At 43.6% G+C, this 15684-nt stretch overlaps 1 protein-coding gene across 4 annotated transcripts in view; it reads right to left on the bottom strand.

Annotated features, from left to right (window-relative positions):
* The window catches only part of CEPT1 (choline/ethanolamine phosphotransferase 1), a 32651-nt gene that overhangs the window by 14538 nt on the left and 2429 nt on the right, over nucleotides 1–15684 (bottom strand). For 3 of the 4 annotated variants that reach the window (XM_085083155.1, XM_085083156.1, XM_085083157.1), the window contains exons 2-4: nucleotides 15250–15650; nucleotides 11826–11973; nucleotides 10646–10787 (exon numbers count right to left, since the gene is read on the bottom strand). In XM_085083155.1, coding sequence (XP_084939281.1) covers nucleotides 10646–10787; nucleotides 11826–11973; nucleotides 15250–15588 — 629 coding nt within the window. In that variant the 5' untranslated portion in view covers nucleotides 15589–15650. Of the gene's footprint in view, nucleotides 1–3081; nucleotides 3167–10645; nucleotides 10788–11825; nucleotides 11974–15249; nucleotides 15651–15684 lie in introns of all 4 variants that reach the window. The other variant, XM_085083159.1, reaches the window with a different exon arrangement.

Here is a 15684-nt window from a genome sequence, read left to right as displayed (position 1 = left end):
CCATCCAACCTGGCCATGGATACTTCCAGGCATGGGGCAGCCACAGCTTCTCTGGGCAACCTGTACCAAGGCCCTACTACCCTCACAGGGAACAATTCCTTCCCAATATCCCACCTAGCCCTGCCCTCTGGCAGTGGGAAGCCATTCCTTCTTTGTCGTTTTACTCCAGGACCTTGTCCCAAGTCCCTCTCCAGCTCTTGGAGCCTTTTAAGGCACTGGAAGGGTTCTAAGGTTCTCCCTGGATCGTTACCTTCTGCAGGTTGAACACCCCCAGCTCTTACAGCCTTTCTTCATAGTAGGTTTCCATCCCTCTTAATTACCTTTGTGGCCAAATATTGTCAGGAACATTATTATTTTAACATTTTGTTCCTACAAAAGACTGAGTAGTCTCCAGCTCAAATCACCCTCAACACCTTTATTTGCAATTCCTCTATATTGTTGTGCTACACTGTATTAAAACATCCCAATTCTGGTCTTTGAAAAATCACCAAGGCAAAACATTCCAAACCAAAGTCACACTCCATCAGCACAAGAACTGCAGGGTGACACTGCAGAGATGCAGGGAGGCAGGGCTGAACTCTTGCACTCCAAGTGTGAATGTGGGGAACTATGGAGTAAACCTGTTTTGATTCCCAAAATATTTTTTTTCCGGTTTTTTAAGCCTTCAGGTTCTTCTAAATAATTTACCCATTGCTACAGGGATAATCAAACTTCCTTAACAATTTAAGACTTTTTCCCCTCCTTGGTGAACATAAAGCATTCCTGCACAGCAAGTACAAGGTATAGCTCTGCTGTAAGAATTTGAAGTTATTCTTCATACTGTCCCAGTTCCTGTAGTATTTTCAAGACACGGTTGTATTATTATATTTTCTTAGTACAAATGTTTGTCACGTGAAACAGCCAGAGCATGAATATACATTTTTTGTAGCTTGCCCATCTGAGATGTACAATACTGAACTAAAAATCTGTTCTGCCTGACCTCCGAGTGTGAAAAATAAGTGACTGATGCCGGCTGTGTGTGAGAGAAACCACTTGGAAGCAACAGCATCTTTAGTTATGAGTTAAGACGAGAACTAAAGGTGCCAGAAGGCATCTGAAATGGCTCATGCCAGAATTTAAATAGATTTTAAAGTCTATCCTGTAACTCACTGCCTAGACTTGGGTTAAAATTAGTGTGTGAGGGAACTTGTCACAGGCAACACCTGGGGTTCTGTCACAGGAGCCAGTGACAAGAGCCTGAGGGACAGGACATGGGGAAAGTGGCTCCCCAGTTCCAGAGGGCAGGGTTAGATGGGATATCGGGAAGGAATTGCTCCCTGTGAGGGTGGGGAGGCCCTGGTACAGGCTGCCCAGAGAAGCTGTGGCTGCCGCATGCCTGGAAGTGTCCAAGGCCAGGTTGGATGGTGCGTGGAGCAACCTGGGATAGTGGAAGGTGTCCCTGCCTATGGCAGGGGTGGAATGGGATGATCTTTAAGGTCCCTCTAAATCAAACCATCCTGGGATTCTGTGAAAATGCCCTGCCTGGCCCATCCCCTCATACCCCATGCCCCAGCTGGCTGTAAGAGCAGTATCACAAGTATCTCCTGGGATGGCAAAGGCCTCCTTTCCTGGGGAGGCTGCAGATAGACACCTCCCGCAGCTCCAGGTTTCTGCATCTGCCCTTCCTGTCTCTCCCAGCCCATGGCAAATTTTCCTCATTCAGTTCAAAGAATTTTCTTTCATCGCCCAATCTGAGTTATTTCCACCTCACAACCATCACATCAGGGAGTGATTTCAGAACTCTGAAAGTTTCAGAACCATGTGATTTGATCATTTTTTCCACCCTACGCAACTCCTTCGGCAGTTGAGATGTTGATATCACAGGCTAAAATCTTGATTAAGATTTTCCTTCATTTGGATTACTACTTGTTAAATTGCCATTTCCTGACACCATTTTCAGCCTTTCACAGATTACAAATAAAGTATTTTAAAAATTATGTCACTGATGTCACCTGACTACCTTCAGAGCTGCCCAGGGTCAATGGAGACACATCAGGATTTACCAGATTGCTGACAGTGTTGCATACAAAGCAAAGCTAGTAATTCAACTTCCTGAATAACCTCCTGAAAGCAGAGATTTTGCTAAGCTACTACATGAAAAAACAAAATAACTATTAAAAAATAATGCGCATCAACACACGCTTAACAAAGACTATGTAAACCAACCACCAAAAATATAACCTCACTTTTATTTAACATCTGATGCAGTTCTAAGAAAGAGATCAAAAAGCTATACTTATATCCTCAAATATTTCAAGGAAAAGTCCAGGCTAAAAATTCATCAATAATAATAATAATCTATGAGATATTTCAAGAAATCCAACTCACTTTTAATGATAACATTTTATTGGGAGGGAGACCTCACCCCTATACAATGTACTAACAAAACGAAACAGAAAAAAAAAAGGTGAAATAAGGAAGAGAAAGTCCTAAGCGGACTAATCAGAGTGGAGAATGATTTATTTAGCACAGACATAAGGAAATGTATTTTGAAAATAAAGACAAGCAGGAAAGCTTCATGAAGCTTCATGAAGCTACAAGCTACAAGCACAAGGATCAAGTGGTACAGCTTAAACCAGACATTTTAACTACTAACTGGTGACTTTTTAAGTTGTTACACAAGACACAGTTCCCTGGAAGAGCCACAATTTTTTTTTTTTGGTGGAAAGGTATTGGCAGCAGCAAAAGAAGTTTCTCTAAAAAGTAGTTCCAACAACACTGCTCTACACCCACACGTAGAGCTGCTTCCACAGCCCTGCTTAGCTTTTAGGTGAAGCCAAAACTGTGAGAAAGCAAAAAGAAAAGTTTAAATCCAATTTTTGTTGAACAGGCAGGTTTTGCTCTGGTTTCAATCAAAATGTGATGCTTTAAAAAAGTTTGTTTCCAGTTAAATCGAATTTTTCCTGTTCATTCTAACATTTTTCCTCCTTGTGTTAAAGATTAAAGCACTGGTGAAATCCCCTGGAGAAGCTGCTTTTCAGAGAGCAGTGCATGACAAAGGTGCTGCCCTGCTCAGACCACACTGCCAGGTTAAGGCTTTACCGTGTAATTCCAGAACCAGGGCCCCAGCATTCCCGTGAGGAGCTGGATTGCTACTGTGCAGAGCATGGACTCTGTCACATCAAATCTACATGTGAGGGAGAGAAACAGTTCAGAACATTCTCCTGAGCACTCCTCAGAAGGGGAGTCATTCAAACATCTTCAGTCAGGGTAAAGGACAAAATCCAGGGTCGGGATGATTCAACAGGCAGGTCAGGGAAGGGATTAATGACCACAAAACCCAGGAGCATTAATGAATTAACAAAACCATTCTAACCCGCATATTATTTTACACATTTAAGTCTTCATTCAGAGCTTCTGCAGTTTACGGTTTTACCATATCACTTCAACACGAGGAACAATCATTGGTGTGTGTGTGAGGGAATAAAAGAAATTCCTTGCTCTGAGTCATGGTGAACAAAATCCATAACCAAGCGCAATCCAGGACTCTCATCTCCTGACACTGAATATATGAATTCTTTCGCTGAAGATGCTCCTGCATGTTTTAGTGAAGCAGAAATGCAGATTTTATTTCAGTTTGACACCTCTGAGGGAAAGGAAGAAGCTCCATCTCCCTCCTCACACAGCTCCCTGGCAAGTAATGCTCCAAGAAGTGAGCTCTGGACCCCTGCTCAGGGGTAATCACACTCCATTCTGTAGATATTTATTTTTCACCCCTGACAGAAAGGGATGAAAAAATATGCTGTAGCCAACAGAGCCATAGAAACTACCCTTTCTCCTAATACAGTGCTATAAATCTGCATTTTACCATAATGAAAAGATTTTTAAATAGTATCAAATTAAAAAAAACCATCAAACCATCTAGTTTAAAAAGAAAATAGCTCAGCAGCAGCAGGTTCAGCCAGGACAGAGCTCCTGTTTATTGCTGTGCTTATCAGAGTGTGCTGGAACAGACACCCACCATGCCATGCTATTAAAAATGGACAGCACAGACATGTCAGTGTGGCCACACTGTCAGGGCTCGGGTGCAGTGACAATGTGCAGACCTAAGGCCTGAGAAGAGGGGCCACTGAAGTTCAGCATGATAAGCATTTTCAGTTTAATTATCACATCACATAACACAGTAAATAGCTGGGAGAGGTAATAATTGGTATTTTAGGGAATACCGGAAGAGAAATACCCATGTCCAAACACCACAGCTACTTTGGTGCTTCAGGACAGCTGCAGTTTCTATTCCTTTTTTCCTACATTATTTTAGGTGGTATTTGTAATTCAGACAAAGATCCGTTTTCTAAACATCATCTGGGAAGTTTAAGAGGAGGCATCGACCTTGGCATGTGCTTCACTCCACGGAGATGTTGGCACTGACAATCCCTGTGCCTGTTCTGCTGGGAGCCCTGTCAGGCTGCTGAGTCTGGAGCCAATTAACACACAGGGGACTAGTGCTGCATCCAGAATATTCCCGTGTCAGTACTAATTTACTGAGTGTATTCCATGGACAATTCTTAAAAGGCCCTGTTTGACTAAACAAGTCATTAGACAATTTAGGAGCCACCAATGGCTCAGGACTCAGAGACAGCTGCAGTCAGTCCCTTTCTTGTGCTAACTCAAACTGAATAGGGAACTCAAACTGAATTCAAATGGAGAGATTTCCTGAGAAAATGGAGAGATTTCCTGAGAAAATGATCCCACAACAGGAAACAGACACTTACACTGGAGATGGCCCTAAAATCAAGTCAATCACTACCAGTACAGCTGATCTAATGCAGATTTTTAAGGCTGTGTGAAACTATGGGGGAGGTTTATGCACCATCCTCCTCTTCCTCTCCAACACACAGAGCTCCATGAAAAGGTCCCAAATCATAGCAAGAAATTCACTCGTCCCTCAACAGAAAACAGAAGTTAAAGGGCTGGAAAACTCACAGGGGTCCAACTACTAGATAATGCCCTGATCTGAAAAAATGATGATTCTTCCATCTGTCTTTTCCATATCTACTGAGCGTGCAAGCAGGATTACTCAGGCTGGGCAATGAACTGGGAATCTGAGCAGGAAACAAAGGACTGTTTTCTTAAGGGAACCACAGCAGCAAGAAAAGAATGTTCAACATCACAACACAAGAGAAAGAAAGGCTGAGAGTCACATGCTAGAAGTGCAAATGCTTCATTATAAAGTTATTACAGTTTTACCCAACTCATTCCAATCCAGCTTCACTCGAATGCAATAAAATGCAACAGCGTGAATAAAGCAAACGGTACAGAAAAAATGACAACATGAATTAGAATTATTTCCAGCACCAGGAAATTCATGTTCAGAGAAAAATATTCAAAACAAGCCATAACTTTCCTTGTTATAATACACCTCCAATACGTAAATTTTTCCTTCTGCTGCTCACTGAGGTACACAGAAGTTGCACAGGTCAGGCAATAGCCATGTGCTTGTTATGTTGTAGTTCATTATTTCACAGAGCAGTGAGAACTCCAAGGATTTATCGGAACAATCAGGAGCAGCATCTCCCCACAAGACAGATGGGATTGTGGCTGAAAATGCTTTTAAGGGACTTGTGGGAGGGAAAAGGACAAGGATGATGTGGAAACACCCCCCACCTTTTCCATGATCCCACAGCAGCTACACAGGTTTCTGTGATGCTGCCAGCGCGATTGAGGGAGCAGGAGGTGCAGGTTACCAAACTTCACACCCACCCAAGACACTTCAACTGCTCGCAAGCACAGAGAACCCAACACCCCCTAACATCAACAGAGGCTCTGCTGAGCCTCAGACTCTCCTCTGGAAACAACCTGGGTGCAAAATTCTCCAAGAACTGCTGGAAAAACTCCTAAGAAGGAAAGTTTTAAGCCATGCAATCATGGAGATTACTGCCTTATCTCAGAATAGAGATCCTGAGGCTGTTCCCAGGAGCAAGAACTCAATGTGCTAAACTCTGACTTGGAAGATTTCCTTCCCTGTATTTCAGTATTTGGTGTGAGCTGTCTATCCAAGACAAAACACCAGCTCCTCCTCTGCTGAGGCCAAAGAGGAAGGTTGGTTTAGCTGCATTCTGAAATCCAGCCTCATTTCCTCACCTCTGCTTTGGACCTCAGTGGCAGGAGTGGTGACAAGGCTCAGGTGAACCAACCAAACCTTCCCCCCTTCCTGAACCAAACCATTATGCCACAGACCCCAAAATTCTCCAATCCTCCTCAAGAAAGGCTGTTTTGTTCAGCAGCCTGAATTCTTTAGCTTTCTCTGAGGATTATTATTCAAACAGCAAAGTAACCATTTTTAACTTTTCAGTTATATGAAAGCTGGTAAAAACTGATTTTTCCTCTCATATTTATGAGATGCCTTTGTGAAGCCTCCTTGGAAACTAATTTCAATCTCATTGTATCTATATTTACACATATATACAGAGCTACAGTCCATACCATCACCAACTTTCTGTATTTCCATTTAAAAAGGTTGGAATAAACCAGATAATGCAGTAACTCATTGGAGAAATGCTGGAGACCATGGTACAGCAGCACCTTCAAGTCTCTGGATGGACTGTTGAGTGTTCATTGCTCACTGGATTTTTTAGATATGATTCAGCACCTCCAGCACTTCCACCATGAACAATTGCACCAGGACTTTACCTGACCAGTTCATGTCTCACATCTCTAAAGAAAACACCCAGGTTGGACAAAGGAGAATGGCTTCCCACTGCCAAAGGGCAGGGTTAGGTGGGATATTGGGAAGGAAATCCTCCCTGTGAGGGTGGTGAGGCCCTGGCACAGGTTACCCAGAGAAACTGTGGCTGCCCCATCCCTTGAAGTATCCAAGGCTAGGTTGGATGGGGTTTGGAGCCACCTGAGATAGTGGAAAATTTCCCTGCCCATGACAGTGGTGGAACTGGATGAGTTCAAGGTACCTTCCCACCCAAACGATTCCATGATTCTGTGCCGCAGAATCCAGTTCTGACAGGGATGGATGGCTCTGACTCCCCAGATGTGGGACAGCCCCTGCAGTCAGGCTGTGCTCTAATCTTGTGCAGCTGGCAACACCCTGAGCCTGCACACACCCACTTCTCCTGCACTTCCTGTAAGGAGCAGGAGCACTACTGAATCCAAGTGGGATAACCCTGGATTGGGAAGAACCAGGTGACCACATCTGGGCTCCAGATAACAGCAGGAAAATCCTTTGAGGATTTGTGCCCTGTATTCCCCAATGATCTTGTTTCTGCATCTTGTTCCTCAAGTATCAGATCTGCTTCCACAAGGACATATGGAAGTACATCAGGGCTTGCCAGTTTGATTTTTGGGATATGCAGAAACAAATTCTCTGTTTCCAAAGCAAAGCTGCCCCAATACAGGACTCAGCTCATTCTGTGCTGCAGCACAGCAAATCCACAACCCAGACAAACCAGTTCCTGTGCTGGAAACCAGGTCAGGAGAACCAAGTCATTATTTGGGCTGTTTCAATAGTGAGTGTCTCTCTGCTATTCAAAATCACCTTTTACTTCTTCAGATTTGCTGAGTATTCCTGTTCTCCCATAAGATCATTCCCAGACCAGGTGTTTAAGTAAAACTTCTGCATTTAACTCTATCCCTGCTATTCCCTACTGCTTTTCCACTGCTGATATTATTACAGTGACTTTCCTGAAGCCTGCCCCACTTGCCTTGAGATATTTCCTGCTTCCTCCTGCAGAATTTTTAAGCAATACTGACCTCTAGCTATTTATTTGAACTGTTTGATCAACACCAGCTGCTTTCTGAAGAGTGCAGTGGTTGCCAGGATCTAATGGAATTATGTAATCATTTGACGATGGAGACAGATCACAGAACCTTATTGACTCAACTGTTTATTCTAAATCCTGGAGTAACACAAGGACCCCACCTGTCAGGGGAAAGACAGCTGATGGATTCAGTAATTGGGCCCAACTGAATGAAATTTTCCTTCTCCAACTGCAGAATTCTGTGGGAATCTTGCAGAATGGATCCCATTCCCTCCTCCCTCAGGGGAACTGATCCTGCTCTGCAGAGTCTGAAATGCTCTGCTCAGCTCAGACTTGCCAAGGCTGGTGCAGTGACACCAGAGAGAATCATGGAATTGTTAAGGTTGGAAAAGCACTCCAGGATCATCAAGTCCAACCTGTGACCGATCCCCACCTTGTCACTCAGAACAGAGCACTGAGTGCCACATTCAGGCATTCCTTGGATACCATCACCTCCCCGGGCAGCCTGACCACACTTTCCATGGAAAAATTCCTCCTGATGTCCAACCTGAACCTTCCCTGGTGCAGCTTGAGGACATTTCCCCTCATCCTGTCCCTTGTTCCCTGGGAGCAGAGCCTGACCCCCACCTGGCCGCATCCTCCTGTCAGGGCATTGTGGAGAGCAAGAAGGTTCCCCGAGCCTCCTTTTCTCCAGGCTGAACCCCCTCAGCCACTCCTGGTGCTCCAGCCCCTTAACCCATACACAAACAACAAACTGTTCCACAAGGACACACTTTGTCTGACACACTAATTTTCCTGGTTTTCTTAAGACAGGCTTTTCCAGCAAGCCAGGCTGGTCCTATAATTGAACATTTCAGGCCTATGTGGAAGGAGTGAGATACAGTCTCTCTCTTTTGCACCCTCTGCTCTTCTCTGAGCCATTTCCCATTTGATTATTGAGTTCTCTGCACTGAAATACAATATTTCTGGGACATATCACAAATACAGTACCGTGATAACCAACACTGTGTGCCCTCTCCTGCAGCTTTGGAATTAAGGCAAGTCAAAAACACTGTCACGTTCCCTAACGCATCACTACTACACCCTCTGTAAATTTTTGACAGTCACCACATGGCATACACAGACAGGAAAAAGCTCCTGTGCACAAGGATCCTTTTGGCTCTTTTCAACAGCTATCTCTGATCCCACTTATTCAGGATCAAGGACACCTAAGCCTGTGTGCTCCAGTTAATCTGAAAGGGTTGATAAAATACCTTTTTGTCAGTTTTAGATTAGTGAAACGAAAGCTTCACAAAAAATAGTGTCAAACAGTGAGAATCTGTTAACTGGATGAATACTCTCATGGTCTTTGCCATTAAAATGAACATCAGCTTATGACAGTCTATTAACCTTGTGACACACAGAAAAGGAAGGAACAAATGTGTTTACTTAACAGTGCTGTGTTATCTAAATTAATGATACACACATTTAGGTGCTTATTGCCTGCTCTGAATTAGCTACATATTGATGGATCATCACATTCTTATATTATAAGGCCAGGCAGAAAAATCTAATTTGCTGAAAAATGCCTCCAAACACAGCCTCCTCACAAAGGAGCATCCCAGTGAACACCAGCACAAACCCAAACACTTCTCTGCAGTACAACAGCAATCTGAGGGGGTTGATACTTCCATCTGTAGAGTCAAGCACATGCCAAGGTTAGGATTTTGTGTTCTTTGATCAATAACCAGAAATCTTTGATTATCATGGCCCTGTAAAGTTCAAAGGGAGCTAAAAGCATACAGACCTTCGGTGCAGCAAGAAAGTGAGATGCCTAAAACAGGAAAAGATTTGAGCCACATGTCTTATTTTAAAGATTTAAGTACCAGAATAGGATTGTTTCAGTAAATATGCTTTAGTGTAGTCAGAGTTGGAACAGAAGTCTACATTTTCTTCCTTTCTTCCTCCAACAGGTATTGAAAACTGATCCAACATCTTAAATTTTTGAGTAGAAACACAGAAGTTTCTCAAGAGCATCTGCATTATCGAAACAGTATCCTACCAATAAAAGGGGTCATATACAAGAGGCCCATAGTTGTACAGTTTTAGCAGTATTGGGGTGCTTATAGACCAGCAATTATAGACCATAAATAATAGTCTATTAGACATCTGTATATAGTTGTTGTAGAATTATTTCAAAATCCCACAAACTAAGGGCAAATTTCAGTTTTCAGATGCAAAAAAAAAATCTGCAGTGTATTTATTTAAAATATATTTGTTAACCCTATGATGCAAATACAGAATAAATTCTCAACATGAAATACATTTATTTCCCCATTAAGATCAGAGAATCCCACAGCTCACCAAGTCCTTGTGTTCCACCTCCCACCCACCTTCACCCAGCAGGAAACAGGATTTCAGCTCTTGACCTTCTCGACATGACAATTTTGGTTCCATTTTTGACAGAACCACAACCTGCACTAACCAAAAGGGATTCAGAACTTTAAATTGGAGGCACAATTGCAATTCATACAGTTACGGTTAATAATGATTAACTGCACATCACAATCAAGCAGTATCAAGACAGAGTTTAGTGAATGCTAAAGCCAGACTGCCACCATCTGACCAAAGCATCCCAGTCTTGGGATAAAACAGCAGATACTTTCCATTACTTATTTAGCTTTACACCACATCAAAAGCTCTAATTAACTAACAGGCCAAAAGGACATTTTACCACTCCTAACACAAGCTAAGGGACATTCAGTATTAATTACAGATGCAACAGCTGCCACAAGCTCTAAATGTGTCTCTATGGATATAAACAATTTGCTACTGCTCCCAGGAGCTGCACTATGCCCACACAAGGTGCAACTCAGATGAAGAGAGTGCCTTTCCCTTTCTCTCAGCCAGGTACTTACATGCCGAAGCGCAGCGTCCCCGAGACGTACGTCTGCCAGTGCGCGCAGTAAAACATGAATGTCCCAGCAAAACAACAAAAGAACATCCAGTCAGGGTTGGTGCCCAGCTGCACAGCAATACAAGTTCCCAAAACCACAAAGACTGCAGGAGAAAATCAGTCACAGAGTGAAAAGGGTGGATGTGTGTGAGGATCCTCACCAGAAGCAAAGCTAACAACAGGGCCCAGAGGAGGGACAGTGGGAAGGTTATCCTGGCGTGGTTATTTCACAGACATAAGAAATTAACACTTCAATTTGAAAAAAATACAGGCTGTACAATACAGATTGTAATCCATATCAGTTATTAGAAGTCCTCAACATTGAGGGTTTCTAAGTCTCCTACATTTTTGTTCCCCATGATGCCTAATCCCATTAAGGGACTTGAGTGATTTCTGCAGCAAGTTTTGGGGTTTTCTCCTGCATTTGCTGGAACTTTTTCCCTGTTTTCTTATGCCATTAAGAAATCCAAGGTCTGAATCAATTCAGGATTCATAACATATCTATGCTTTCCCCTCCACCCTTTCCATAGACAAATTTGATAAAGAATTTGTAAAATTTAAAACATAAGAGCTTTAGAATTTAAGGAATCCAAAGCACTTGATCACGAGTTGGATTTGATGATCTTATGGGACCCTTCCAACTCAGGACATTCTAGGATTTTACAACTTTTTCACAAAAGGGTTAAACTTCAGGCTGGCTCAATGAACTCCACCTACCCAGGAACTGATCTTGACAATTCTAATCTTAAACTCTAACTTGTAGAATCCCACTGCTTAGGTTTAGACCTGTCTCGATATGGCTCTATATCAAGTCAACATGAGATCATATAGCAGAGCATTCTGACAACTTCTTACAGAAAATATTTTAGAACCAAGACTCTGCTAAAGCATCACAGAGAAGTGCTGGCTCAGGGTGAATTAGTTACATGCTTAGTTTTGTTTTCAGTGTAATACAAGAGAAGACATTCAGCTGATCCAAAGCACTGTCTATGGAAAGAAAGGTGATTTTCTTGATTGAAAGCGATACATTCAGTACTATCAGTTGTCCCTTCTTCATTAAAGCAGCTTTTTTATTGTATTGCAGATTTGGTCCCTGAAATAGAGTAATTTAATCCTCCTACTTCAATTAAAAATGACAATACCTGTGGACAGTGAATCACAGCCATGATCAAAAAGCTCTCCTAACGGAGTGCTGCTATTTGTCCTTCTTGCTTGTTTTCCATCTATAGCATCCAGGGATTGGTAGATGAAAAGGCCACAAGCACAAGCAATGTATGCCCAGGGAGGTGCCTAAGAGAGAAAGGCAATCACAATAAGGTTTAAAAAAAAAAATCCTTTAAAAAAAAGAAAACCTGCAGCTGAGCTGTTCCATGGCCTGACACAGCAGTTTTCCTGGTGTACACACATCCTCCTCACCCAGGGAACTTTCAGCAGCTGGTCCTTGCAAGGACAGGCAGAATGGGTTGTGACATGTGGAATGTGAACAAACCACTGACAGATTAATAGCTACAGCCACTGCTTTAAAGCGGGAAGCTGCACTGTACAGCTGTAAAATGGTAACACTACATTTGCAAAGTGGCGCACAACAAAATCCTTGCAAAATACGTGCAAGTTGTCCCAGCGATTTCAGAAACTCGGGAACTTTTAGCCACCAACTGTGTCACAAACACTGAGCTCATCTTCACCAGCCCCTTACCACTCATCAGTTGAGAACTGTCACTGCCAGTGCCCAGACTTTGAGTCCAAGAACACTTCCAGAGCTCTGCAGCACAGCCCCTCCACCATCAGCTGTTCCTCCAGTACAACGCACCAGCAGCTTTGCCAAATCTACATTAAGAACACTTAATAGTCACATCCTGGATAGCAATTTTTACTTTGACAAAAACACAAACAATACTAAAGCCCTGCTAGAGCAGGAGACTACAATCCAAGCTTTTTTATGCTTTTTGAAGCATAAAATCCTTAAGAACATAAAAGCCAAACAGTTGCCATTACTCTGTCTCAGTTTACACATCCATAAATCAGATATTATTATTTTGCAATCTTCATATTTGACACACTTTACAGAAGTGAGCATTTATGAGCAGCTATATTTTACAGACCACACCAATAAAATCCAAAATACAGCTTAATCAAGCTGACCTGCCTCTCATAAAGCCCTGCAGTCCAGTTGGTTTTGGCCAACACAATCATGACTCATTTGTAGCACATCAACTTAAATATATTTCCTTCTACAGCTTGCATTGCTCCAGCATTTACCAAAACGGTTTGTTCTGCCCTAGAAGCTGGCATTTTGCTCTGCTTCCAGCAGTGTCTGTACAAACAACACAAGGAGAGAAGCGGGAAATATGTCACCCAAGAGCAGAGCACCACATTTAGCCAAGGCTCTGATGCCACACAATTCCATTCCATTTTTATCCCTCATGTACAGATTTTATCTGCCACAGTTAAGTTAAAGTATATCACCCTGTAGGTTTATCTATTAACTTAAAAATCAGTCTGCTGGCTCTCCTTTCTTAAAAACTCCTTTCATTAGCAGTGTAGGTGTTTCCACTTAGACCTATTTATATCCAAGTAAGATTTCACAGCTCTCTCTCCAGATCATTTTTCCTTTTTTTTTTTTTTTTTTAAACTCAGGTACCATTCCATCAGTCAACATTTTGCCAGCTGGGTTCTCCCAGCTAAGCAGGAAGTATTTGCATCTCCTTTTCTCTCTGGCTGCACGAGGCCCTGAGCTCTGCCCTGGCTGCACCTTTCAGCAACAGGAAGGGACAAATCGCTCTTGAAAGAAAGCAGAACTAAGGCTGAGCTACAAGGAGGAGTAAATTTACATCAGAAATCAATGCCGCTTTGGGGGAGAGGAGAAATTCTCTTCCTGGAGTTTCAAAGCCCATTTTTTTCCCCAGACAGCTCCTTGACACTTAAAAAGCACCTCCCTGGTCACTTTGTGCCATGTAGCAAATCAGATCAGGTTGAAAGCTGCCTCAGCACAAAGTTATTATTCAGTTCAAGTGAGGAGAAAATCTCACTCACCTTGCACAAAGTACTTCTCAAACTGTTAAACACCAAACAGTGCTTTAATACAGTAACCTCCGGCTAACTCACTTTCTGATACTCTGAGTGCAGCTTCCTGGGCACTTCAGAAGTTTAGTTACCAACTAAAATACAACGGTTCTCTAAATTCTAAATTCTGCTCCAGTTCAGTGACTCAAACTAGCTCTGGGTTCCTGAGAGCTGAAGTCTCTCTATCAAACCGGATTTCAGAGTCTGAGCCCCAACATAACCCTGTTCAGGAGTAAACACAAGTTAAACCAAGCCACACCACAATGCCACAGCCTGGAAAATGAAGGAGCTGGTCCAAATATTCCCTGCTCAAACTGAATAGTCACTGTTTATCTTACACCTGCCAAATTCCACAGGTTATTGTGAAACAATCTATTTCAACAGATTTCTAGGAGAGCCAAACATCCCTTTCCCATGTCATACGTGGAGCAGGGATACAGTGCTGACTGTGCCAACCTTCACAGTGCTTTGGAGTCTGGTGGGGAACAAACTGTGTTCTGCTGGATTCCCAACCCCAGCTGGGCGACTTGGTTAGGAAGAAGTTCAGGTATTTTAAAAGCTGGAACTCTTAGAACATTCCCCAGCTATTTGGTGTGTAACACATTTCTATATCAGACCACTCCCCTTCTCATTGCACACACGTATAAGCAGCTTTTAAGATTCAACATTCAAGTGAAAACTTTTCCAGTGCACAAAAATGCAAGTCTTCAAGTGCCCTATGAGGTAACTGGTGACAGAGAGAACTTGAAATGCCTCAATAAGATTTTTGTAGCCCTGAAACCAGGTTAAAACAGTTCTGATCAGGGCAGGTCAGGAGCCTTTAGTGTATTCAGAACAAAGTATAAAACCACTGACTTTTATCCAGCCTCCTCACAGCATGGCCACAGCTCAGGAACACAACTCTGTGTTCCCACAGCTCCACCACACTGTGCCAAAGTCCTGAGTGAGCTGCCAGGACACAGAACCTGCTGGGGCCCAGGAACGTGCCCCTGTGGCTCTCTAAGCTGGTCATACCAGCCTTGATGTCTCAAGCAGCACCACTCTGGCGCCCAGTGCCTTGGCTCTGGTGCAGCCCCATCACATCCAACCCACTTGGCTCATGTGGCAAACCCAGTCCTGGAGCTGAGGGAGTCACCCTGTCCCAGGTACAGAAAGTAAACAGGCTCCAACTCCTCCTGCCAACACAGTACAGGAGGCTGCAGAGCCACTGCTCGAACTCCTGGCTGGGCTGAGCTTTGTGCAGCAGGTCCCTCACAGCTGTTTTGGTGTCAGACCCTGCTCCATGCAGATGTGTTGGCCCCAGGAACTGCTGTCTCACTGCAACAGCCACACGTGCTCTCTCTACATGCCAGCATCACAGAGAGGCACAAACATTTACTGAGAACAGGTTACAAGGATGAGGACTGCAGACTGAACAGCAAGAGCAGCTCTCCCCAAAGCAAGAACCCACCCAAAAACAGAGACAGCAACTAGAACAGAGAGTGTCAGGAGTCCATAACTCACCTGTTCTGTAGCTGTTGGGCAGTAACATACTAATAGCAGAGTTGTAAATATATTTATTAACAGTCCGATGATGGTGATCAGGTTGGGGGCGATCCAGGCTGGAACTCTTCCAACTAACCATTCCCAGTAGCCCTGCATGAGGGGTTCAAGCAGAGACCGTCCAGCACTCTGGTATTTGTGCTCCTCTAACCGTTTGAGCTGGTGCTTGGACAGGGGCGGCGTGGGCAGTTGCACCAGTTTGCTGAGCACACAGGCGGCAGCAGGGCCATGGCCGCAGCCCGCAGGGCCCTCCAGGTGCGGCTCCCCACATCGCCTCTTGATGCTCCGGTGCCCACTCATGGGTTGGGTTGCCTAGGAATTGTCTTGGGCAGCCAGCAGCTGGGCTGGAGAACCATAAGATCCTGCAACACAAAGGGCAGAGACACACCTGAGCAC

This window comes from Lichenostomus cassidix, chromosome 26, assembly GCF_008360975.1.
Source record: "Lichenostomus cassidix isolate B80296 chromosome 26, HeHo_3.0, whole genome shotgun sequence".
Classification (NCBI taxonomy): domain Eukaryota; kingdom Metazoa; phylum Chordata; class Aves; order Passeriformes; family Meliphagidae; genus Lichenostomus; species Lichenostomus cassidix.
Note: the sequence above shows the minus strand (reverse complement) of the source record. Positions and strands in the feature narration are given on the sequence as shown.